This window comes from Bos mutus, chromosome 17, assembly GCF_027580195.1.
Source record: "Bos mutus isolate GX-2022 chromosome 17, NWIPB_WYAK_1.1, whole genome shotgun sequence".
Classification (NCBI taxonomy): Eukaryota; Metazoa; Chordata; class Mammalia; order Artiodactyla; family Bovidae; genus Bos; species Bos mutus.
The window spans coordinates 28,378,789-28,406,020 of record NC_091633.1 but is presented as its reverse complement, the minus strand read 5'-3'; the positions used below and the strand labels follow the sequence as shown (position 1 = coordinate 28,406,020).

At 40.2% G+C, this 27,232-nt stretch overlaps 1 protein-coding gene across 7 annotated transcripts in view; it reads left to right on the top strand.

The window, feature by feature from the left end:
- The first annotated feature begins 208 nt into the window (after window positions 1-208).
- Window positions 209-27,232, top strand: part of LOC102273684 (zinc finger protein 268) — a 35,313-nt gene continuing 8,289 nt past the window's right edge. For 3 of the 7 annotated variants that reach the window (XM_070386380.1, XM_005891199.2, XM_070386379.1), the window contains exons 1-5: window positions 209-395; window positions 712-767; window positions 17,643-17,834; window positions 26,450-26,576; window positions 26,871-26,957. In XM_070386380.1, coding sequence (XP_070242481.1) covers window positions 735-767; window positions 17,643-17,834; window positions 26,450-26,576; window positions 26,871-26,957 — 439 coding nt within the window. In that variant the 5' untranslated portion in view covers window positions 209-395; window positions 712-734. Of the gene's footprint in view, window positions 768-838; window positions 902-9,056; window positions 9,104-17,642; window positions 17,835-26,449; window positions 26,577-26,870; window positions 26,958-27,232 lie in introns of all 7 variants that reach the window. The other 4 variants (XM_070386377.1, XM_070386375.1, XM_070386376.1 and 1 more) reach the window with 4 other exon arrangements.

Genomic DNA, 27,232 nt, shown 5'->3' with positions numbered 1-27,232 from the left:
AATTCTTTTAATCCTCTGTATTATTGAAAGCCCCCAAACACCCGCCCAAGGATAGGGCCGGGAACCCCGCGATTCGCGGCTGCAGCGCCCCCTCCCGGCGGCCCTTGGCCGGAGCCACCCCCGGAGGAGGGATGACCGCGGAGGCTTCTGGGAGTTGTAGTTTGTCCTGCCCGTGGGTCTCACTGACGCAATTCCTGTGCGTCCCTAGCAGCCGCCATCCACTCGGCACCAGCCGGGGAGAGCCCTGTTCGGTGGGCCGAGTCCCATGCCGGTCGCGGTGACCTGAGCTGGTGCCGGCCGACCTCGGCTGCCCGAGGGCCGTCGCCGAAGCGCTCAGAGCGGGTGACTCAAAGTCGAGAGGGAGAACGAGCAGATCTGGTTGCAAGATCCAGGAGGTCAGCTGGGAGCGCGTCTCCCCCGCATTCCCGCGCTACCAGTTCAGGGCTCGGGGGAGCGGTGCGCGCCGATTCCCTCCAAAATCAAGGGGGCGGGACCGTGCAGACTAGTCTGGCCTCCCTTACGCCTGCCCTGGCCCAGTCGCGTGTGTGTAGGTGGGGACGAAGGTGGGGAACGCCGCGGCTGCGTGAGAGGAGAGAGGTGCGCGTCCTCAGGGATCTAGAGGGTCCCGCGTGGGCGCGGGCGCGGCGGAGAGATCTGTTCCCTGACGATTCTCTCGTCCCACAGCCATCGGGTTCTGCCACTCTCTTGCAGGGAACTCAAAACTGGCTGTGGGGATGGCCACCAGGGTCCGGACAGCTGCCATCTGGGTGAGTAGGGATTTTCTTTCGTTTCTGAAAAACTCCCTAAACACCGACATGTGCTCATCCGTCTCTTCCAGGGTTGGCGTTTGCATGGAGTTCCCTCTCCCCATCCCGCTGCCAAACCACTGGGCCTCCTTTAGGTAACGTTAGGCCGTCCAGAAGCGCTTCTTGTCATCAAACTGTTAATTTACTAACTTCAGTCTCTTTTCTGCCAATTCTGTACCTTGAACCTTGAGTTTAAAAGACGTAATCATCCATCTTCCAATTTCTTCGACACACATTTTCTTAGTTGTTACCTTCTGTGTCTAAGATTTCGGGACCTCATTTGGGAAATTACACGTTTGTCTCTTTATTCAACAGTTTTATTGTCTTTTGTTTGCCGGATCCTGGGGCAGGTGCTAAGGGTGCAGAGATAAGTCGTTCTTGCCTTGGAAGAGTCGTGATCTGGTAGGAATGATGGGCAAGAAAATGTACAAGCACAGTGACACCTTAGGGGTCCTCTGAAAACAAGCTGTGAAAATGTGTGGGGACCTACAGCACAGGGTCAGTTTTGGAAATAAGGACACTCCAAGAAGTGCCTCAGGGATTAATAAGGGAGTCTTAAACTGTGATTTGAAAGGTAAGTGAGGTGAACAAGGGACAGCCTAGGAAAAGGAAGGAGCTTGCAAATTTTAGAGGCTTCAAGTGATCTAATATGTTGGTGAACTTTGAACACTACAGTTGCTGAAATGTAGAGTTTAGGATTTTGCAGGGGATGGTGGTGATGGAGTGTAAGAAATGAGGCCAGAGCCATAGGTAGAGATTGGATCATAGAGGGCTTTGAGGGTCACATTAAAAACTTGAATTTGGGGACTTCCCTGGCAGTTCAGTGGTTAGGGCTCGGAACTTTCATCACTGTGACCCCAGGTTCAATCCCTGGTTGAGGAACTGAAATCCCGCAAGCCACAAGGTGCTGCCAAAAAAAAAATTAATAAACCTTGGATTTTATCCTCTAGTGGAGAAAGACTCACTGAAGTGTTTTCCAAAGGAATTTTGGATGGAGCAGTCAACATCAGGCAAGTGATGACGAGGCTTAAGTACACTAGTGGTTTTGAGAAAAGAGACACAGAGTCAGAAGCAAGTGGACTTGGTAACTAGTTGGATGTTGGTGAGGGAGCAAGAAGAGCCAGGCATAACTGCTGGAGGTCTACTCTGTGGGCCTGGGTTGGGAGGTACCATTTCCTGAGTCCACAAAGACTATCAGAGTTGTTCAGGAGAGCCAGGTGGACATTTCTGTTGGATATGGTGGTACCCTGCAGATGCTGGTGGACAGATGGGTAGGCATGTGTCTCAGTTCAAAGGTCTGGACAGGTTACAATGAATAGGTCCAGCTAGGTGAGCTCAAAGAGCAATTGTGCCCTTGGAAGAGGACCAAGGGCAGTGTGCACATGATGAACAAGTGAAGACAGTGGAGGAGGGGCTGAAGGTTGAGGAACCCATCAGAAATGAGAGAAATGGAGAGATTTGTGTTTCAGAATCAGAAAAAGAAACCTCAAAAATGGTTACCTATGAGGTGGCCCAGAGAGGTTAAGTAATGTTACATCAGAGAAGTTCAGGTTGGATATGGTGGTGATGGTAGTGCTGGGTTTTGCTATTTCCAGAGCAGAGTGTGAATGTAGATATGTGTTGGACAGAAGTGGAAGAAGTGGGGTGGAGGGAACAAGTTGGTTGCCAAAATGGGACTCATCAGTAGATAGCCAGGTAGGCTTCATCAGTGTGTCCTGTTGAGTGGGAAGAGAGTGGAGGCTTGAGGAGAATCCAGTGAGGTACCATGGTACAAAATCAGTCTAAAAATCAGTAGGCTTCCTGTTTATCAGTTTATCAGTTAGCTTATTTACAGTGGTGATAAAACAGTTCAATTACTATGAACCTAAGCAATGCAGGGTACTTACACAAAGAAAACTTTACAACTTCAGTAATATAGTGTCTGCACTTCCCAGCCATGGATCTCAGCACTTTACAGATACAAACTAATCCTCACAGCAACCTTATGAGGAAGACAGATGACACAAATGATGAAGAAATTGCTTAACAGGAAATGTCATTGTTATGTTATACATGGAATTAAAATTGGTTGATGTGAGATTGGGTGCTTGGGGAAGGCCTCATGGAGGAGGTGACGCCAGGTCTGTGGTACCAGAGCAGGCCAGCCTTGGGAGAAGCAAGTGAATGAACTTGCAGAGTGGGAACAGCCATGGCCTAGGCCGCGAGGTGGGGGAGGTTTGGTGCCTTTGTAAACAGGAAAGAAAGTCCCCTGTGGCTGTGGTTGTGGGGGAGGGGAGGGGAGGAGACAGACAAAAGGATGTCAGAGGCCCAGTCAGACTGGGAAGCTGAAAAAAGCACAACATGACTTAACTTGGTTTTTCAAAGCCCTTCTGGCTGCTAAGTAAAGTGTAGGTGAAGTAGGGCAGAGGTGACCGGGGGTCCAAATGAGAGGTGGCGGGTGTGCTGTCTAGGGCAGTAGAAATGGAGAACCTAGATAAAATTGAGGTGTGTTTCAAAGTCGAATCCTCTTTTCTGAGAATCAGCTTACGCTTGTCAACTAGTCCATCGTCCCCCTTTTTTGCTTTTTTTTAACTGCATTGTCTTTGTTGCTGCACATGGGCTTTCTTGAGTCTTGGTGAGCAGGGGCTACTCTCTAGTTGTAAGTGTTTGTGCTTCTCATTGCAGCAGCTTCTCTTGTTGTGAAACATGGGCTCTAGGGCCTGTGGCACACGGGCTTCGTTGCCCTGTAGCATGTAGAATCTTCCCAGAGCCCTGATCGGACAGTGTCCCCTGTATTGGCAGGCAGATTCTTAACCACTGGACTACCAGGGAAGACCTAGATGTGTCTCTTTTAAATAGCATCATTCTTTTTTTTTTTTATAAATCCGTCTGTCAGTCCTTTTACTTAACTGGACCACTTCTTGATCTTGATCACTAATCTAATTACTGATATGTTTGAGTTTAAATTACCGTCTTACTATATTTTTTTCTATTTATTATATCTGATGGTTTCTTTTTTGTTTCTTCTCTCTTGCCTTTTTTATACTGATAATTTTTTATTCTTTTTCTCTCTTTAAGCAGTTTGGAAATCAAACACATTCTTTCTTTCTTTTTTAAAAAATTGAATGTATTACTTTGTATTCAAGTATAACTGATAACAATGTTGTGATAGTTTTCAGGTGGACAGCAAAGGTTCTCAGCCATACATACACATGTATCCATTCTCCTCTAAACTCCCCATCCCATCCAGGCTGCCATGTAACATTGAACAGAGTTCCCTGTGCTATAGTAAGTTAAACACCGTTATTTCTTATTTAAAAGGTTTTTTAAATTTAAGTTTTTATTTTGACATAGTTTTAGATCTTAGAAATGTTGCAAGAATAATACAAAAGTTATTTTATACCCTTCATTCAGATTCCTCAATACTAAAATTTTACCGGACCTGCTTTATTTTCTCTCACTCTTCATTCCTGGCTCCTCTCCTCTTTTTCTCTCCACATACATACAGTTTTTTTGTTTTGTTTTGTTTTTTAACTGAAAGTCATTTGCAGGCATGATTTTCCTTTATCTATAAATATTGCAGTTCTTACCAATGAGAATAATATTTTACATAACCACTGGTTCAGGATATTAACATTAATACAATGTTGTTATTTCATTTACAGGTCTTATTTCAATTTTGCCAAATGTTCTTTATAGAAATGTTGGGAATACTGTCCTTGATAGGTAAAGAATAACTTAAAGTGTGCATTGCAGTGGGTTGTCCTAGATCTTTCATCTAACCTGGAAATGATAGCTTGCAGTGAATGGTATCGGATTCATGATCTCTGAAGAAGATTTAGCTTTGGGATCAGGGACCAGCCTTGATTACTCAGAGCTTTTGTGTGGCAGAAGTTTTATGACAGTGAAAGGAACAGAGAAAGCTTCTGACGTAGACATCAGAAGGGGGATGGAGAGTGCCCCCCTCGCTAATCTTAGCAAGGGAGTTATATACTTTTTCAATTGGTTATTACAGTAAATCAAAAGAATGTCTCAAGTTTGTAAAGGTCTTACCAGACCCACTCCCACAATTTACATTTTATGATAATGGGATTAGAACTAACAATAGAAAAATCTTACCAGACCCACTCCCACAACATACAGTTGCTTAACATTTTATGTGACTAAGATGAAGGAATGTAGAAAAAATGTTTGTCCTTTTCTCCTTGAGAGCCCCAGACCCCTTTCTCTTCCCAAAGCACCCCAGACTTCTTATCAACCTACCTAAGAATTAACTCTCTCAGAAAGTTCCTCAGTCTTTCTTGTCAAGACATAATGGTTATGGACTCCAGGGCATTTTGTGGAATATTCCTCAGTTTGGGGTTGTCTGCTGCTGCTTCTGATTTGTTTCTGAAATGATGTGTTCTACTCTGTCGCATCAGGGCACTGGTGACTGCTGGTGTGAACTTGACTCACTTGGTGAAGGTGGTGTCTGTGCTTTCCTTGTAAAGTTACTCTCTCTTCCATTTGTAATTAAGTATCAGTTGGGAGATAATGAGACTAAATAAATATCTTCTTACTCCTCAAACTTTTGCCCACTCATTTAGCCCCCATGCATGATTCTTCAATGAAGTTTTGTTTTGTTTTGTTTTTTAAGAAGAAAAAGCTGTCTTTATTTGCTGGTAGTTTGTTATTATATACAGAAAATCCTAAAGACTCCACCAAAAGAGTGCTAGAGCTAATAAACAAATATATTAATTTGCAGGATACAAAATTAGTTTGCAAAAATCAGTTGAAGTTTATACACTGACAATAAAATATCAGAAAAAGAAATTTATAATTTCATCAAAAAGAATAAAGTAGGAATAAATTTAACCAGAAATTGAGAGATCTATACACTGAAAATTCTAAGGCATTAATTAAAAAAAAGAAGGCACAAACAATGGAAATAAATTTACCTTTGAACAACATGAGTCTGAATTGCAGGGAACCACTAATCTGTGGATTCTTTTTCAATAAATACATGTGCCAGTACTACCCAATCTTCAGTTGGTTGAATTTGTGGATGTAGAACTGCAGATACTCTGGGCCAGCTGTAATGTTACATGTGTGAATTTTCAACTACATGGGAGTTGATGCCTCTAACCCCCGTGTTAGTCAAGGGTCAACTACATATTCCATGCTCATTAATTGGAAGAATTAATACTATTAAAATGTCCATACTCCCCAAACAACCTACAGATTCAATGCAATCCTTATCAAAATTCTAATGACATTTTCACAGGGATATAAAAAAATTCCTAAAATCTATTTGGAACCACAAAAGACTACAAATAGCCAAAGCAATCTTGAGATAGAATAACAAAGCTGAAAGTATCATACTTCCTGATTTTAAACTGTATTACAGTGCTATAGTAATCAAAACAGTATAGTATTGGCATAAAAACAGACACATGGATCAGTATAACAGAATGTGTGTATGTGTGCTCAGTTGCTCAGTCATGTCTGACTCTTTGCAACCCTGTGGACTGTAGCTTGCCAGGCTCCTTCTGTCCGTGGGATTATCCCAAGAACATGAGTGGGTTGCCATTTCCTTCTTCAATATAACAGAATAGATAGTCCAGAAATAAATCCATGCATATATGATCAGTTTCCTACAGTGGAGCCAAGAATATATAATGAGAAAATAGGTTCTTCAATAAATGGGGTTGAAAAAACTGGACAGCCACATAACATAAACAGTGAAACTGGACTCCTATTTTATACCACAGACAAAAATCAATTCAAAATACATTGAAGTCTTCGATATAAGACTGAAATGGTAACACTAGAAGAAAAATAGGAATAAGCACCTTGATATTGGTCTTGACAGTATTTTGGATTTGAAACCAAAAGCAAACTTAACTAAATGTGAATCAGTTCAGTCGCTCAGTTGTGTCTGACTCTTTGCTACCCCGTGGACTGCAGCACACCAGGCTTCTCTGTCCATCACCAACTCCCGGAGTTTACCCAAACTCATGTCCATTGAGTTACTGACGCCATCCAAACATCTCATCCTCTGTCGTCCCCTTCTCCTCCCGCCCTCAATCTTTCCCAGCATCAGGGTCTTTTCCAATGAGTGAGTTTTTTGCATCAGGTGGCCAAAGTATTGGAGTTTCAGCTTCAACATCAGTCCTTCCAATGAACACTCAGGACTGCTCTTCTTTAGGATGAACTGGTTTGGTCTCCTTGCAGTCAAAGGGACTCTCAAAAGTCTTCTCCAACACCACAATTAATACATCAAACTAAAAAGCTTCTCCAAAGCACAGGAAACCATCAAAAATGAAAAGGCAATCAGTGGTGTGCATATATAGAGAGAAGGCCACATGAGGATGTGGTGAGGAGATAATGACTTTAACAAGCCAAGGAGAGGGGCCTCAGAAGAAACCAAATCTGTCACCTTGAACTTGGACTTCCAGCATCCAGAACATGATATCTGAATTAAGCTCTTAGAGACTTGACGCTTCCACTTCAGAGGGCACAATTTCCATCCCTTGTTGGGGAACTAAAATCCAGGCAGAAGCACCTCTGTGCTGCTGTCTCCAAGGGCTGCATCCCACCTTGGCCTAAGCCCAGCAGCCCCACAGTGCCCAGGAAGCCCCAGCAACAGCCCATCTCCTCTTGTGTGAGTTTTTTTGTACTAGTTGACAAATGAATTTAATTTCATTATTCTTTTACACTCATTAGATACCTACCTACTGTTGGAAAGCTGTGCCTCCCCTTCCCCTCATTTTTTAACCTGCTCTGCTGTTTCCTTTTAGACTCTAGTGCAGCTTATGGTAGACTTTCTTGGTCTGCGTGTCACCTACTTCTCACTTGCCCACCTGTCTCTCCACACTACTTGTAGAGAATTTCTTCCAGTTTGTCTTTTCATTTACTAATTCATCCTAGTGTTGGCTCCTTAGTCGTGTCCGACTCTTTGCGACCCCAGTGAACTATAGCACGCCAGGATCCTCTGTCCTTAGAATTCTCCTTAGTGGGTAGCCATTCCCTTCTCTAGGGGATCTTCCCAATCCAGGGGTTGAATCCAGGTCTCCTGCATTGCAGGCACAATCTTGACCGGCTGAGCCTCCAGGAAGCCCAGTTTATCCTAATTTGCTATTAAACAGATTTTGGTTAATGTGGTTTTTTCATTCCTGTAAGTTCTTTTTAGTTCTTTTCAAATGTGCTTGCTAGGTCATTGGTCCAAACCCTTGCCAAGTCATGCAGCTTGCCTTTATATCTTCAAATCTAATATTTGATTTATAACCAGCACCCTTCAGTTGGACTGTCTTTTGGCCCCGAGGTTTTCTGTTGTTTGTTGGTTCTTGTTCATGTCATTGTGTTTTCTGAAAGCTTTTCTTGTGGGCTGGTCATTTGTTCTTAAAAATATCTTCTAAGGAAAAATTTTAAATGTGGGATAAGGGTACCTTACTCCAAAATACTTTGAAATATTTTGAAGCAGTTTCAGTTATTTCATCTGTATGTACTTCACCAGGCATTAAAAAACCTATGTTTTCTTAAGTAATTATAATACTACTATTTCACCTAAGAAAATAATTCCCTGGTGTCATGTAATACCTGCTTTTTGTTCAGATTCCTGTTTCCCCTTTTAATGTTGCAGTTTTTCAAATCAAAATCCAAACAAGGTACACACTTCTTACTATTACTCACTTTAAGTCTCATTTATTCCAGAGTAGCCCATCATTCATTCTTTTCTCCCACCATTGTCGTTTTAAAGATGCTGAGCCATTAGTCCCATAGAATATCCTTCATTTTAGGTTTATCTTTGTTTTCTTATGGTCACTTTAACATATTTTCTGTCACCAGCATTTCTAGTAAACTGAAATTTAGCTTTAAAGACTTTTAGATTCATTTATTAATGTTTGGGGGCAAGGATTCTTGTTGATGCCTTGTTTTGTCACCTCAGGAAGCACGTTGTCTGGTTGACTCACTCTTGACGATGCAAAGATTGGTTGGTGGGGTCAGGGGGTGATGTTGTAGTGGTGGTGTTGGAAAGTGTCCCATCAACCTTTTCTCATAGTTTTCCTCCTTTAATGACCTTCCCTTCAGCCAGTTGTTTCACGGTATTTACAAAGTAGTGACTTGCTAACTCTATCATACTTTCCATATTAGTAGCAGAAGTTTTCTGAATTTACAACCCTTCTCTTAAAAAGAACATTCCTTCATTAATAGAACTATTCAGTAATCCAGAGACACAGTTTGGATAGGCTTGGCAGATACATGCTTAATTTTTTTTCCTTTAATTGCCAGTTTTCACTAAGGGGATGGTGCCCTAGTTACCTCCGTCAGTGACAACAGTGAGTTTTTTGTTTATTTATTTGCTTATTTTTGGCTGCACTGGGTCTTTGTTGCTGCACGTGGGCTTTCTCTAGTTGCAGAAAATGTGGGCTACTCCACTTGTGATGCTTGGGCTTCTCATTGTGGAACATGGGCTCAGTTGTGGTGCACGAGCTTAGCTGCCCCATGGCATGTGGGATCATCCTGAACCAGGGATGGAACCTCTGTCCTCTGCATTGACAGGAAGATTCTTAACCACTGGACCACCTTGGAAGCCCACTGATTTTTTTTTCTATTTTTTACATTTGAATATGATTAAGAAACTCATACATCTTAATACATTCGTTTAGTTTCAATCAGTTGCAGTCAGTATTCTTTTAGCAGGTTACACTGCCCCGGCATTAACCAAAGGGAGCCTTTTCAGCTTGACTCTGAGCCTTTTTTGAAAGACTGTTTGTCTTAGCTGGCTTTCTGGCTTTCCTGATTTTGGGCCCAAGAAGATGCTCAGGGCTCCTTTGAGTATTTCCTGTCCCAGATGTGGAATCAAGCTTTTATCCAGGAATCTATTCCTTTTAGTAGGGAATGTGCTTGGGGACCTCAACTGATACTGGAATGTCATTACCTCTAGGCTCTTTCAGTAAGGAGACCTAGGGATCTTTGGAAAGCAAAAAAATTACAGTTCATATTGATGTTTCCAATTCAAAGTATAGAGTTTTCCAATTTTTTTTTTAATTACTCTCTTTGGGGTGGAAGTAACCCAGTTGTTCACTGTGAGATGAATGGATAAACAATGGAGTGTGTATGTGTATATTCAACCTTAAAAAGAAATGAATTCTGACACATGCTACAATATGGATGAACATTGAGGACATTATTTTCAGTGAAATAAACCAGTCACAAAAGGACAGATACTACAACATTCTACTTACGTGAGGTTCTGTTACTGAACCAGGTTTGTTCACCTAACATGCAGTGAGCCAAATGCTGGGATGCTGAAGTTTGTAGCAGAGAGAGTTTATTCATGAGCCAGCCAAGTGAGGAGATGGGAGAACAGATGTCAGATCTCTCTCCTTGAAGGCGAGGGACTTGAAATATTTATGGGATAAAGAACTGGTGGTGGTGGTTTAGTTGCTAAGTTGTGTCCAACTCTGCAACCCCGTGGACTGTAGTCTGCCAGGCTCCTCTGTTCATGGGATTTTTCCAGGCAAAAATACTGGAGTGGGTTGCCATTTCCTTCTTCAAGGGATCATCTTGAAAGTACAGGGAAAGGTGATATTGGAGGTAGGGAAAAGATAGGCAGACCTATCTCAGTTACATGCTTCTTTATGGAATACGTGTTCAAAAATAGAAGCACTTGGCATGATTTGAGGTGGAATTTTTGACCCTCTGACATCAGAAGGTCATTCATTGGACATGTGTGCAGGACCAGTTTTTAGAGTTAGTGGTCCTAGCCAGTCTTGGCTGCCTTGAACTGGATGAGCGCTGACTCCAGGTTTCTGAAAAACATCTTAAGAGCTCATTACTATGACCCATGTATCAGAGGTGTTACCTAGGGGGCAGTTAGGGAATCAAGAGATAATTAAGGCAAACTTGGTCAGTGAGGGTGGCTTATAAGTAGAGGCGTTTTTAACAAGCTGTTCCCTTAGCTACTGTTCTGTAAGACAAGCTCAAGAATTTCTGTTGGTCATTTAATCCTTTCTGTTAATCCTATGGGGCATGGTTTCAGTTCCTAGAGGAGTCAGAATCAGAATGTATGATCCATGATGGTTGTCAGGGAGCCATGGTAGGAGGAGAATGGGAAGTTGTTGTTCAGAGGATGTAGTTTTGCAGGATGAAGAGTTCTGAAGATGAATGTGAATGCTGGTAATTGTTACACAGCACCATGAGTGTACTTCATTGCACTTAACTGTTTACTTAAAAGTGGTTAAGATCATAAGTTTTATATTATGTATTTTATGTTATCACAAGATGAGTTGTGACTCTTACCTCACCCAATACAAAAAATTTTTACTCAAAATAGAACATAGACTTAAATGTAAGAGCAAAAGCATAACATTTCTAGAAGAACTCACAGGGGAAAATATTCACACCTTTCTCTGAGGCTAAAGTTCTTAGAAAGCTCTTTTATAGACTGTGCTTTTGGAGTTACAAATGGACAACACCAGGATAAAAACTTTTGAACGTCAAAGTCACTATTTAGAAAATGAAAAGATAAGTCACAGACTGGGAGATAGTATTATATTTGCAAATCATGTTCCTAATAACGGATATGTCCAGAGTGTATGAAGAACACTTACAGTTCAATAAGAAGACATAACCCAGTTTAAAAAATGGGCAAATTATTTGAAACAGACACATCACCAGAGAAGATGAATAGATGGGAAGCACCTGGAAAGATGTTTAACATCATGAGTCATAAGGGAAATACAAATTATTATCATAATGAAGCTCCACTTTATACCCTCTAGAATAGCTGTAACCAAAAAGAAAGTGTTGACAATGATGCAGAAAAATTGGAACCACTACAGACTGCTGGTGGGAATATAAAATTGTGCAGTCGCTTTGTAAAGGTTAAATATAAAGTTAAATATAAACTTACTATACAATGCAGCAATTTTACTTCTTGGAATTTACCCACGGTAAAGGAAAACATGTTCACACAAAGATTTGTATAATAACTCAGGACTGTAATCTAAATGTGGATTAAGTCGTGAATGTACAGACAGAATGGAACACTATTCAGCAATAAAGGAGCAAACCGCTGGTGTGTCTGTAACATGAATAAACCTCCAGAGTGTTGTGCTGAGTGAAAGAAGGCAGGCACAGTGTCTAGTATGGTCCCTGTCATATGAAACGTCCAGATAATGCAGATCTGTGGACAGAAGCAAGGCAGTGATTGCCTGGGGATCAGAGGTGTGAGAATGACCTTGGTTTCAGAGGAATCCTTGAGACAGTAGGAATGCTACAAACCTGGATTAAAACTTCCACTTACTAAAAATCATTGAATTTAAAAAAATACTCGTTTATAAAAGCTTTATTGGGGTATGATTTATATACCATAAAACTCACCCTTTTTAAAAAATTAATTCATTTTTTGCTGCTACTGCTGCTGCTAAGTCACTTCAGTCGTGTCCGACTCTGTGCGACCCCATAGATGGCAGCCCATCAGGCTCCCCCATCCCTGGGATTCTCTAGGCAAGAACACTGGAGAGGGTTGCCATTTCCCTCTCCAATGCATGAAAGTGAAAGTGAAGTCGCTCAGTCGTGTCCGACTCTTAGCGACCCAATTGCTTTACAGAATTTTGCTGTTTTCTGTCAAACCTCAACATGAATCAGCCATAGGTATACATATATCCCCTCCCTTTTGAACCTCCCTCCCATCTCCCTCCCCATCCCACCCCTCTAGGTTGATACAGAGCCCCTGTTTGAGTTTCCTGAGCCATAGAGCAAATTCCCGTTGGCTATCTATTTTACATATGGTAATGAAAGTTTCCATATTACTCTTTCCATACATCTCACCCTCCCCTTCCCTCTCCCCATGTCCATAAGTCTGTTCTCTATGTCTGTTTCTCCATTGTTGTCCTGTAAATAAATTCTTCAGTACCATTTTTCTAGATTCCGTATATATGTGTTAGAATATGGTATTTATCTTTCTCTTTCTGACACATTTCACTCTGTATAATAGATTCTAGGTTCATCCACCTCATTAGAACTAACTCAAAAGCCTTCATTTTTATGGCTGAAAACTCACCCTTTTAAAGTGTACCTTCATTTTTAGTTTTCAGTTCAGTTCAGTTCAGTCGCTCAGTCATGTCCAACTCTTTGCCACCCCATGAATCGCAGCACACCAGGCCTCCCTGTCCATCACCAACTTCCAGAGTTCACTCAGACTCACGTCCATCAAGTCAGTGATGCCATCCAGCCATCTCATCCTCTGTCGTCCCCTTCTCCTCCTGCCCCCAATCCCTCCCAGCATCAGAGTTTTTTCTAATGAGTCAGCTCTTTGCACGAGGTGGCCAAAGGACTGGAGTTTCAGCTTTAGCATCATTCCTTCCAAAGAAATCCCAGGGCTGATCTCCTTCAGGATGGACTGGTTGGATCTCCTTGCAGTCCAAGGGACTCTTAAGAGTTTCTCCAACATCACAAAAGCATCAATTCTTCGGCACTCAGCTTTCTTCACAGTCCAACTCTCACATCCATACATGACCACTGGAAAAACTATAGCCTTGACTTAGTTTTCACAGTTGTCTAAATATTACCATCTCCAATTCCAGAACATTATCATTATTTCCAAAAGAAACCCTGTCCCTATTCAAAACACAAAAGAAACCCTGTCCCCATTCAAAACCCACTGTCCAAAAGAATCCAAAAGAAACCCTGTCCCCATTCAAAACCCACTGTGTATCCCCTCCTTCCCCTGTCCCCTTGTCAGCCATTTAGCCTACTTTGTGTTTTCATGAATTTCCCTTTTCTAGACATTGATATAAATAGAATCATATCACATGTGTGGCCTTGTGTATCTGGCTTCTTTCATTTAACAAGCGTTTTCAGGGTGGCTTTGTGTTGGTCTCAGCCTGTCAGTAATGATGCTGTGACTAGGAATGCCTTGGGCGGGGGCTCACCTGGGCCCCACTAGTCACAGCCCCCACAGACATTTCCCCAGTGAGCCAGTGCCATGGTTGGACCTGCCCTTGTGCTTCTTACTGTGATTACAAGATGCATCTCAGCAACAACCATCAGGGATCTTTAAAAACATAAAGTTTATTACTGAGCACCCTGGGAGTAGGTGGCACAACAGGGCCACACAGCAGAGAAAGAGCAAGAATGTGGACTTGGAGTTCTGCCTATATTTGCATCACTGGGGCTTGCCAGTTCATTATTTATTGGTGAATTTAAAATATAATTAAGAATTAAAGGCACAGGAAGGGAAGAGCGGGATCAATCACATGAGCAGTCATCCAGGTCACCCAGGGCTTTCTACAAGGGGACTGTCAAGGCGGGCAGCCTGGCTCTTTATCTAGTTGTGTGGCTGGAAATGAACTTACCCAAGACTGATGTCTCTGAAGTGGTACCTCAGAAATCAGAAGCTTTTGGTACAATCAGGCATTTGCATTATAGTCAAAAAAAGCTAATTGGCTAATTGTCAGGTACCTGTACAGTGTAGTACAGAAGTTCATCATATAGTAGCATTCTTCAGTGCTTTATTCCTTTTTATGGCTAAATAATGTGTAGATCACATTTGGTTTATCCATTCATCCATTGATAGGTATTTGACTGTTAGAGTCATGCCATTAAAAACATTTGTGTGCAAGCCTTTCTGTGGACATAGGCTTTTAATTCTCCTGAGTGGATACCTAGGAATGGGATCTCCAGGTAATACAGTGATTCTGGGTTTAACACCTTGAGAAACGTCCAAGCTGGGTCCAAAGTGGTTGCTCCATTTTACATCCCCACCAGCTGTGCAGGAAGGTTAAAAACTTTACTCTTGTATCTTTTTGTCATGTGCTAGATATCTTGGGTCATTATAACAGTGATATAACTGTCATGTCCTATAGCGAACATAAGATGGTTTTAAAATAATAACAATTTGTTACTACTGACAGGGGTACTAAATGAAGTTTAGTAAGTCTTTATACCTCATTTTATCTGAGGAATACATAGTTAAATACCACATGTTAAGGTCAGGAAGAAATATGATTGTCTCTTACAGTTTTGTTTCCAGTTGTATAAACAAATGTATTTGTTGACATTTATTTTCCACTTTAGTGATTGCCTTCCCTCCTCCTTTTGATCATGTAAAATATTTACATGATTCAAAACTAGTAATGGAAATAAAAACAAAGGTAAACAAATGGGACTTAATTAAACTTAAAAAGCTTTTGCACAGCAAAGGAAACAATAAACAGATTAAAAGACAAACCTCAGAATGGGAGAAAATAATTACAAATGGAACAACTGACAAAGGATTAATTTCCAAAATAAACAAGCAGCTTATGCAGCTCAATACCAGAAAAACAAACAACCCAATCCAAAAAGTGGACAAAAGATGTAAACAAACATTCCTCCAAAGAAAACATACAGACGGCCAACAAACACATGAAAGGATGCTCATCGCTCTAATGAGAAATGCAAATCAAAACTACAATTAAGTATCACCTCACACTGGTCAGAATGGCCATCAATAAAATATCTACAAACAATAAATGTTGGAGAGGATGTAGAGAAAAAGGAACCCTCTTGCACTGTTGGTGGAATGTAAATTGATACACTATGGAGATTCCTTGATAAACTGGGAATAGAACTACCATATAACCCAGCAGTCCCACTACTGGGCATATACCCTGAGAAAACCAAGAGACACATGTACCCTGGTGTTAACTGCAGCACTATTTACAATAGCTAGGATATGGAAGCAACCTAGATGTCCATTTACAGGTGAATGGATACAGAAATTACTATACATATATACAGTGGAATATTGCTTGCTTGCTAAGTCGCTTCAGTCATGTCCAACTCTGTGCGACCCCATAGACGGCAGCCCACCAGGCTCCCCCATCCCTGGGATTCTCCAGGCAAGAACACTGGAGTGGGTTGCCATTTCCTTCTCCAATGGAATATTACTCAGCTATATTTGAGTCAGTCCTAATGAGGTAGATGAACTTAGAGCCTGTTTACAGAGTGAAGTAAGTCAGAAAGAGAAAGACATATATTAATGTATGTGTATGGAATCTAGAAAGATAGTACTGATGAACCTGTTATTTGCAGGGCAGCAATGGAGATGCAGATGTAGAGAGCAGACTTGTAGACACAGTGGGGAAAGGAGAGGGTAGGATGAATTGAGAGAATAGCATGGAAACATACATTGCCATATGTAATATAGAAAGAAATGGAAATTTGCTTTGTAGACACAGAGAGCTCAATTTAGTGCTCTGTGACAACCTAGAGGGGTGGGATGGGGTATGAGATGGGAAAGGGGTTCAGGAGGAAGGGGACATATGTATACCTGTGTCTGATTCATGTTGATGTATGGCAGAGGTCAACACAATATTATAAAGCAATTGTCCTCCAATTAAAAAAAAATGTATAAAGTAAAAAGATGGAAGCATGCCTGCATCCAGACAAGCTTCCATCTCTCCTACTCTATCCCTTCCCTCCTCCAGAGGTAATCCAAGTTTCTAGTTCATCTTAGTGATTCTTTTGGAAGTAAACACATACATACCTGACCTGACTCAACACTTAGCCTTGTCAGGAAGCCTTTTTTCTGCCTCTTTGCCCTGGGTTTCCTAGAGCTCAATATGCCCTGTATTCTAACGTGTTTCACCCATTTTTACACCTTGTATTTTGTTGTTAAAACAGCTTCTGGTATGAGCGTCCTCTGGGCCTTTCCTTCTGACTGCTTAATGCCTTTCTGCCCTCCCTTTGCTCCCCTTTCCCTCTCATCTTCTGAATCTCTTTTCTCTTCATCCCTCTCTTTGCCTGAATGTTTTTTTCTTACTTCTGCTGATTAATTTGGTCTCCGTTTCGCAGTGAAGACCCAACCTCCTAGGAGGGACTGTTTGCCCATCATTTCTCAGCAACCCCAGCACTATTAGGTCACTTAGTGACTTTGGGAACATCTTTTTTTAGTCACCTGCAGCCCTGTGCCTCAAGGGTTCAGATTCCATTTGGGAGGTGCTCTCTCTTTGGGGGGCTTATGTACTGGTGACTTTGGAGATTGGCACCTGTGGCCCCTGCTCCCCCCAGCAATGCAGTTAGGTTGCATCTGCTAGATTCTGAGGTTTGTGAGGAGCCCTGTCACCTGGGTCCATTTGTCTGTGCATGTCTCTGGCTTTTACTATTCTGATAAGGCCTCTTGTTTCTATTGGGAGATTAAAAGACTACACTGCCACCCTGATCTCACCCTACTCTCAATGTTTCATAACAAAAAGTAAGACTCAGTGAGAGAGATTAATTGAGTTGTTCATGGACATCCAGATATTGAGAAGAAACTCTACTGAAACAGACTGTTTCATCCAAGATCTATTTCCAGTGTCCACCCACCTAAAGTGAGTGAAAGTGAAAGTCGCTCAGTCATGTCCGACTCTTTGCTACCCCATGGACTATACATACCGTCCATGGAATTCTCCAGGCCAGAATACTGAAGTGGGTAGCCTTTCCCCTTCTCCAGGGCATCTTCCCAACCCAGGGATCGAACCAGGATCTCCTGCACTGCAGGTGGTTTCTTTACCAGCTGAGCTATGAGGGAAGCCCAGAAAACAGGGTCATTTACTCCTTAGCACCTGGCATCATGTTCTTTTTAAGTGTCTGCCCAAAGTTGTTTAAATCTCAGGGTGGTTGCTGCCCTTTTGGGGTTCCTGGGGGTCTGTGCAGAGTCTGGGTGGGAGGCTGTAGTCAGTGTGCTGGGTCCCCTATTTCCGTTTACTCTGACTTCTGTCCTCTCAGCAGCACTGGCCACAGTCTGCAGAACCCCCGAGGCAGCCAGGGTGAGTGCATTCACTAGCAAAAGAGACCAAGGTTAGAAATGTGCTCTCAAATGTGTGCTTGCTCTTGGGTCTACAGGTGCCACCTCTCCAGGAGCGAGACAGTTCATGCAATGTGAGCAGAAAGCTCCAAAGTGAGAAATCCATCCTGGATCAAGGGACCCCTGACCAGAAGCCTCTCTCTGGAGGACCCCGGCAGAGGCCCAGGAGACCTGGGGTCCTGGAGTGGCTGCTTATTTCCCAGGACCAGCCGAAAGCCAAGAAATCCTGGGTGAGTCCTTGTTTGTTTATTTCCACTTCTTTTCTTTATTCCTTTTTAATTTTTTTTTTGGTAGGGAAAGGGATGGAGGTCCTTAGGTGGGAAGGTTAAAGTAACTTTCTCCTTAGGTCATGGAAGGTCCCTGAAGTCCCCTGTTTCCTGGTTTCCGCAGACTCAATTTTCAGCTCCTCCACCCCGTAATTTTTTAAAATGCATATTGTTCTTTTTATGTGTTTACAAAATGTGTATCATTATTGATGTGAATCCATTTTTAATATATCTTCATGGCATGTACATGTGTATCTCCTGCTCTATTGCTTATATTTTTCATTAAGCACTTTGATTCATTAAGCACCATCCTGTTAGATGACCATCAGCAGTGTCTGGGGCTTCCCTTGCCTCACATTCTCTGTCACTTTTAAGTGCTGTTATTCTTTTTAATTTGAGCCATTCTGGTATGGTGGTATCTCTGTATGGATTTGCTTTGCATTTCCTGCTGGCATGTTTTTTGGATATTTTGTTACCTTACGTGGATGTTTTATGCCTTTTCTTATCCACTAAAAGGCGTTTTTATATTCTGGAAGCTTCTTAGAAATGCTGAGTTTCAGGCCCCACCTCAGTCCTGTTATTTCACACTTTTGTTTTAACATGATTCAGTGATTTGTGCACATTGACGTTTAAAGCAAACTTGATACCAAATCCACATTCATGTTTTACCTGCAGTGCTTCTTTCACCTCCAGTATTTTGTTTTGACAGTTTTCAAACACAGGGCAAAATTGAAAGCATTTTACAGTGAACATTTGTATACTCATCACCTTGAATTTACCTTTAACATTTTTATTGTATTTATCACGTTGTCCATATTTCCATCCCTCTGCATCTCATCCCATCTTATTTTTGGTGTATTTCTTAATATGTTTCAGGCATCAGCATGCCTCCCTCTAAATACTTCAGTTTGCATAGCATTAACTGTTGTTCAGTATTTGTTTACAAGCTGTTGTTGGTTTTTTTTTGTTTTGTTTTGTTTTTTGGCCTTTTCATTCTGTTAATGCTGTCTTTTGATGAACAGCTGTTTCTAATTTTAACTTAATTTAGTTTTTATATATTTTTTATTACTTGTGCTTTTTGTGTCCAACCTAAAAACGTTTTTCTTATCCAGAGCTCATGAAGACATCATTCTTTGTTCACATTTATCTTTTCACAGGTAGACTTATCATACATGTAGAATTATTTATGTTTGGTGTGAGTAGGAGTCAAGATGTGTTTTTTTCATCATACTGTCTAATTGCCCCAGTCTCACTGAAGTGATTGACCTCTCCCTATGTCTTGCAGTGCCACCTTGTTGTATATCAGGAGTCCATAAAAATGGTTTGGTTTCACAACTCATTCTGTTCCATTGGCCTACTTTTCTATCCTTAAGCCAGTTTCACACTATATTTATAATGTCTTGCTATCCAGATGCTTCTGGTTTTGGTTATGAATGCTGTCAACATTCATGTGTGGGTTTTTGTGTGAACATGAGTTTTCAGATCAGTTGGGTAAATATCTAGGAGCTTGCCTGCTGGATTGTATGGCGATTCTGTTTAGCTTTGTAAGAGACTGTCTTCAGAGTGGCTTGCAGTTTTGCATTCCCACCTGCAATGAATAAGAGTCCTTGTTCCTCATACTGACCAGTAGTTGGTATTGTCAAGTTGTTAAACATTTCACCATTCTAATAGAAGTAAGGTGGTATTTCATTGTGGTTTTAAGTTGCATTTTGCTAATGGCTGACTAGTATTATTGAGTATCTTTTATATGTGTTTTATTCTTTTTATATCTTTGGTGAAATATCTGTTAGAGCTTTCCCTCATTTTAATAAAAATGGATTGGGTTGTTTTCTTGTCACTGTTTTTTTTTTATTTTTTTTTTTTTTTTTTTACTGAGGTATAGTTGATTTACAATATTTCTGTTTTGTAAATAAGCTCATTTGTACCCTTTTTAAAGATTCCACATATAATTGATAATATATATATCTTTCTCCTCTGACTTACTTCACTCAGCACGGCAATCTCTAGGTACATCCCTGTTGCTGTAAATAGCATTATTTTGTTCTTTTTTATGGCTGAGTAATATTCCATTGTGTGTGTGTGTTCAGTCACTCAGTTGTGTCTGACTCCTTGCTACCCGATGGACTGCAGCACACCAGGCTTCCCTGTCCTTCACTATCTCCTGGAGTTTGCTCAAACTCATGTGCATTGAGTCCATGATGCCATCTAACCATCTCATCCTCTGTCACCCTCTTCTCCTACACTCAATCTTTCTCAGCATCAGGATCTTTTCCAGTGAGTCAGCTCTTCACATCAGGTGGCCAAAGTATTGGAGCTTCAGCTTTAGCATCAATCCTTCCAGTGAAATATTCAGGTTAGATTTCCTTTAGGATTGACTGGTTTGATATCCTTGTTGTCCAAGGAACTCTCAAGATTCTTCTCCAGCACCACAGTTTGAAAGCATTCATTCTTCGGCTATCTGCCTTCTTTATGGTACAACTCTCACATATGTATATGACTCCTGGAAAAACCATAGCTTTGACTATATGGACCTTTGTCAGCAAAGTGATGTCTCTGCTTTTTAATACACTAAGTTTGTCATAGCTTTTCTTCCAAGGAGCAAGTGTCCTATAATTTCATGGCTGCAGTCACCCTCTCTAAATATGTACATACCACATCATTTTATCCATTCCCCTAGATTGCTTCCATTTCCTGGCCTCTGTAAATAATGCTGCAGTGAATATTGGGCTACATGTATCTTTTCAACTTACAGTTTTCTCCAGATATATGCCTAGGAGTTGGATATTTGTGTCATATGGTAATTCTCTTTTTAGTTTTGTAAGGAACCTCCATACTGTTCTCCATAGTGGCTGTACCAGTTTACATTCCCATCAACAACACAGAGTTCCCTTTTCCCCACACCCTCTCCAGCATCTAGTGTTTGTGGATTTTTTTTATGTTGGCCATTCTTACTGGGGTGAGATGATACCTCATTGTAGTATTGATTTGCATTTCTGTAACAATTAGTGATGTTGAGCATCTTTTCATGTGCTCTTTGGCTATCTCTTGTCATTGATTTTTAAGAGTTCTTTCTTACTCGAGATTTAAATCCTTCGTAAGTGATTTCCAAATATTTTCTCCCTGTCTCTGGTTTGTCTTTTCATTTCCATGACAACAACTTTCACAGCAAAATATTTTAATTTTGGTAAAGTCTGTTTTCTAAATTTTAATTTTTTTAAATGGGTTTTGCTTTTGGTATCATATCTAAAATTTCATTGCCTAAACAAAAGTGCATGAAGTAAAATTTTTTTCTCTGAAATTTGTATAGTTTTAGTTTTCACATTAAGTCTATGATCCTTCTTATGGGGTATGTTTTGAGTTTCCTTTCTTAATGTCTGTGGATGCACAATGGTCCAGCACCATTATAAAGCACCATTGTTGTAAAGATGATCCTTTCTCTGTTGAAATGCTTTTGTGTCATGTTAAAAAACAACAACAAAATCTTCAAGAGACAGTGTTTATATGGGTCTGTTTCTAGGCTCTCATTTCTGTTCATTGATTTTTGTGTCTAATTTTTCACTAGTATCATGCTATCTAGATTTCATAGGAAGTTTTAAATTGGGCTAGTGGCAAATGCTTAACCTTTGTTCCCTCAGAATCGTTCTGGCTGTTCTAGTTTTTTGTCCTTTCATATTAATTATGGAAGAGCTTGTGGATAGCTACAAAAAACTTATTAGTAAATCTATGAATCAAATTAGGGAGAATTCACATCTTAACAATACCAACTTTTCCAACCTGTGAACACCCTGCATCTTTTCATTTTTTTAGATCTTTGATTTTTTAAAACACTGTATTTTAGAGCATACATATCTCTACATACGTATTTTAACATCTTAACCATTTTAAGTGACATTTCAGTGGTATTAAGTTTATTCTTTTTATTTATTTATTTTTGGCTGCACTCAGTCATCATTGCTTTTGTGAGGGCTTTCTCTAGTTATGGTGAGCAGGGGCCTCTCAATGCGGTGGCCTCCTCTGTTGTGCTCCTAGAGCTAGTGCTCTAGGCCTGGGCTTCAGTAGCTGCAGCACACTAGCTCGATAGTTGCAGCTCTCAGATTCTAGAGTGTGGTGGGCTCAGTAGTTGTGGTGCACGGGCTTAGTTGCTCTGCAACGTAGGGAATTCCTGGACCAGGGATCGAACCCATGTCTTCTACTTTGGCAGGCACACTCCTGTCCCCTGCCCTACTAGGGAAGTCCTTCAATACATTCATAAAATTGGCAATGATAACTATCATCTGTCTCCACAACTCTTCCTCTTAAAAAACTGCAGGTCTATATCATCAAAACCATAACTCCAAACTCCCCCCTCTCCATAAGCCCTGGCAAGCACCATTCTACTTTCTGTTTCTATGATTTTGACTACTCTAGTAGTACATACTGGAGAAGGCAGTGGCAACCCATTCCAGTACTCTTGCCTGGAAAATCCCATGGACAGAGGAGCCTCATAGGTTGCAGTCCCTGGGGTCGCTGCGAGTCGGACACGACTGAGCAGCTTCACTTTCACTTTTCACTTTCATGCATTGGAGAAGGAAATGGCAACCCACTCCAGTGTTCTTGCCTGAAGAATCCCAGAGACGGGGGAGCCTGGTGGGCTGCCGTCTATGGGGTCGCACAGAGTCGGACACGATTGAAGTGACTCAGCAGCAGCAGCAGCAGTAGTACATACAGTACTTGTATGTATATAGACATACAGTAATTGTCGTTTTGTGACTGACTTATCTCACTTGACATAATGTTCTCAAGGTTCTTCCTGGTTATATTGCAGGACTTTCTTCCTTTTTAAGATAGAATAATAATTTGTTGTGTGTGTATATCACATTTTGTTTATCCATTCATCCATCAATGGATACTTGAATTACTTTCACGTTTGAGCCTCTATAAATGAAAATGCTGGTATAAGCATGAATGTACAAATACCTCCTTAAGACTCTGCTTTCACTTCCTTTGGAGATATACCCAGAATTGGAGTTCCTGGACCATATAGTAATTCTAATGTTTAATTTTTTGAGGCGCCGTCAAACTGTTTTCCACAGCAATTACACAACATTATATCCCCACCAGCCATGTACAAGTGTTCCAGTTAATCTGTATCCTTGCCAACCCTTGTTAATTTTCATGGTATTTGAGAGCCATCCGTGTAAGATGAATCTCATTATAGTTTTGATTTTCATTTTCCTTATGATTAATGATGTTCACCATCTTCATGTGTTTATTGGCCATTTGTGTCTTCCTTGGGAAAATGTCTATTTACATCCTTTGATCACTTTTGAAGAATTTTTTTTCGTTGAGTTTTAGTTCTGTATGTATTCTGGATATTAACCCCTTATAAAATATGTGACTTACAGATACTTTCTCCCATTTTGGGAGTTGCCTTTTACAATGTTGATGTTGTGTTTTGATGCAAAAAATTTTTAAATTTTCATGAAGTCCAGTTGATTGGTATTTTCTTTTATTGCTTGTGCCTTTTGTCATATTCAAGAAAGCACTGTCAAATCTAATATCGGGAAGCTTTTGATGCTATGTTTTCCTCTGAAGAGTTTTACATAGTTTTAGGTTTTACATTTAGGTCTTTGATCTATTTTGAGTTTGTTTTTATATATGGTATTAGATAAGGGTCCAACTTCATTTTTTTCATGTGGATATCCAGCTTTCCCAGCATCATTTAGTGGAAAGACTTTTCTTTTCCCATAAATGATCTTGGAACCATTGTCAACAATCATTTAACCATATATGCAAGGGTTTGTTTCTGATCGCTCTTGTATTCCATTGTTAACCTCTATGCAAATACCATGTTGTATGTCAGTCTTTCAGTCTTTATGCCAGTTTCACATTATTTTGGTTACTAGTTTTCTACTAAGTTTTGAAATTAGGAAGTATGAGTCCTCCAACTTTGTTCTTTTTCAAGATTGTTTTGGCTATTCAAGGTCCTTTGAGCTTTTTCATATATTTTAGGATGGGTTTTTCTATTTCTGGAAAAAAATATTGAAATTTTATTAGGGATGGCATTGAATATGTAGATCACTTTGGATACTACTAACATATTATTAAGGAACATAAAGTATGTTTCTCTTTATTTATGTCTCATTTCTTTTAACAAGATTTCTAGCTTTCATTTTATAAGTCATTTACTTCCTAGGTTAAGTTATTACTTCTTTTTAAAATTTTATTTATTTATTTATTTTTGTTTGCACTGGGTCTTTGTTGCTGTGCATGGGCTTTCTCTAGTTGCGGAGGGTGCACAGGCCTCACTTCCTTGCAGTGCACAGGCTTCTCATTGCTGTGGCTTCTCTTGTTACAAGCACAGGCTCTAGGTGCGTGGCTTCAGTAGTTGCAGTTTGGGCTCTAGGTTGTGCTGGTTTCAGAGTTGTGGCACAGGAGCTCATTAGTTGTGTCTCGGTCCCGAGAGCACACACTCATTAGTTGTAGCACATAGGCTTTAGTTGCCCATAGCATGTGGAATCTTTTCAGACCAGAAATTGAACCAGCATCCCCTGCATTGAAAGGCAGATTCCTATCCACTGTACCATCAGGGAAGTCCAAATTATTAGTTCTTTATGATACTGTTATAAATAGAATCATTTTTATAATTTGCTTTTCTGATTGATCATTGTTAGTGCATAGAAACGAAGCTCATTTTGGTGGGTGACTTTGTGTCCTGTTATTTGCTGAATTCATTTATTCTAACTAGGTTTTGGTGTGTATGTATGTCTGTGGAATCTTTAAGGTTTTCTACATATAAGATGATATTGTCCATGAACAGAGAAATAATATTACTCGGTTTCTAATTTGGATCCCTATTATTTCTTTTTCTTCCCCAGTGGCTCTGACTAGAACTTCCAGTGCTGTGTTGAATAGAAGTGATGAAAGCAGGCATTGGTTCCTCATTCCTGACCTTAGAGGAAAAGCTTTGTCTTTCACCATTGAGTATGATGTTCACTGTAGAGTTTTAAGATATGACTTTTATTATGTTGAAATACTTTCCTTCTGTTCCTACTTAATTGTTTTTATCATGAAAGAGTGTGGAATTTTGTCAGTGCTTCAATTGAGATAATCTTTGAGATAATCATTTTTTTAACTTCATTCTGTTAATGTGATGTATTACACTGAGCAGTTTTCCAATGTTGAACCATTCTTGCATTCCAAGAATAAGTCCCATTTGTCATGGTGTATAATCTTTTTAGGAAGCTATAACATTCTGATTTGAATTTATGCCAGCTTAACTTCAGTGACATACAAACACTGCTCCTTTACCGATCTGTCCCAACTCCTTTTGGTTGTTGATGTCATATGTTTATACACTGTGTGCCCCAAATGATAAACAGTTATTTCAAATGCATTAGTCTCTTACAAGTATATACAGGACGAAATGTAGAGTTACAAATCAAAGTTAAAATAATACTATCATTAATGATTACACAGGTATTTACCTTTGTTCAGATCTTTATTTCTTCAAGACAGCTTCTAGTTATTGTGTAGTGTGGTTTCATTTCACCTGCAGGACTCCTTTGAACATTTCTTTTCAAACAGGTCTAGTGGTAGCAAACTACCTTTGGTTTTTCTGGGGATGTATTCATTTCTACCTCACTATGAAGCACAGTTTTGTCACATACAGAATTCTTGACTGATACGTTTTGTTTGTTTGTTTGTTTTTTTCTTTTAGCTCTTTGAATATATGGGTTCATAGTCTTTTGGTCTCCAAGGGTTCTGATGAGAAATCTGCTTATAATGTTACTGATGAGCTCTTGTATGAAACAAATCATTTCTTTCTTGATACTTTCAAGGTTCTTTCTCTCTTTGTGTTTGTCTATTGAAAATTTGAGTGTATATGTTTCTTTAAGGTTTCATCATTTTTGGAGTTTGTTGAACTTCTTGGATATTTATATCCATGTCTTTCATCAAATTTAAAATTTCATTTTCAAATTCATTGTTGCCCATTGTTGAAAATTTTAGCCATTCTAGATATGTAATGGTGTCTCACTGTTTTAATTTGTAGTTCCCTAATGATATATAATGTTGAGCACCTTTTCATGTGCTGCTTTGCCATCTGTGTATCATCATGCTCAGATCTGTTGCCCCACAAAGTAGCTGCTACTTACAGCTGTTGCCTTTATTCCACCAAATTTTGACATATCTTTTCTTCAGTGGTGGCTCCTTTAGTCCCCTTTCATGGACTCAGCCTAATGTATTCTTCCCTTATGCCCATGTTCTCCACATGTTCTTTTGTCTTAGCATCTTTGACTCCCTATTAAATTTTTACATATTTAACCTTTGTTTTTCTCTACAATGCTGAACACTTCTTGCAGGCAGGACTGCCTTTCCTCCATTTTATATTACCTGCACTAGGTTGAATACCTGACACATGGTGTTCTCATGTGTTGAATGAAAGGTTAACTGATTTAATGCATATTGATGGGATATTTTCAATAAATTTTGCTTTTCTCCTAAAATATTAAAGAATATAAATAATGGACAGCCTTGGTTGGCTTTTATGACAAACTCAGTAAAATGATTTGAGATTGAATAGGGATCTGCTATTTCAGGGACCATTGTCATTCATGGATGTGTTTGTGGACTTTACCTGGGAAGAGTGGCAGCTGCTGGACTCAGCTCAGAAGCACCTGTACAGGAGTGTGATGTTGGAGAACTTTAGAAACCTGGTGTCCCTGGGTATGTACTGCCCCCTTGAAAGGAGTGTGTGTAATCTGTAGGCTTCCTCTTCTTGGTGGCTGAAAACTGGGGCATTTTTGTAAAATACTGGGTGATTTGGGGCTTATACTTAGAGGCCAAGTTTTCTTATTCTTCCTTTGGCATCAGAATATGCTGGTTGAATGGTGTTTACTTTGTTAGAGTGCAAAAGGGCAGCTTCATCATGTCACCTCTAAACTAAATTTTCCCAATTTTTCTGAATCCCTGGGTCCTAGGCATTCTTGATCTAGATTGTCTATAATTTTCCATTCACAGGATATCAATACACCAAACCCAGTATCATTTTCCAGTTGGAACAAGAAGAGCTGTGGATGATGCACAGCCCAAGTCAGGGCCATTCAGGTGAGTAACCAGAACATTTAGATCTTTTCCTCCTTACTCAGAATCAGTGTGAGGTCTGACCTTTTGTTCTCTTTGTGTTTGTACTTTTATGTTATTTATAGCCATCTTTTGCTCATTATTTCTTCTCTGGTATTCTCAGCTTCCTTCTTTTTTTTCTGAGGTAGTAGACTCATTTCATTATGCATTTAAGCAGCTTTATCTCTTTATCTCACCTCATGTGACTTTCACACCCTTTCTAAATAAAGTTAATCTTCCTAATATTAGAATTGTTTCAG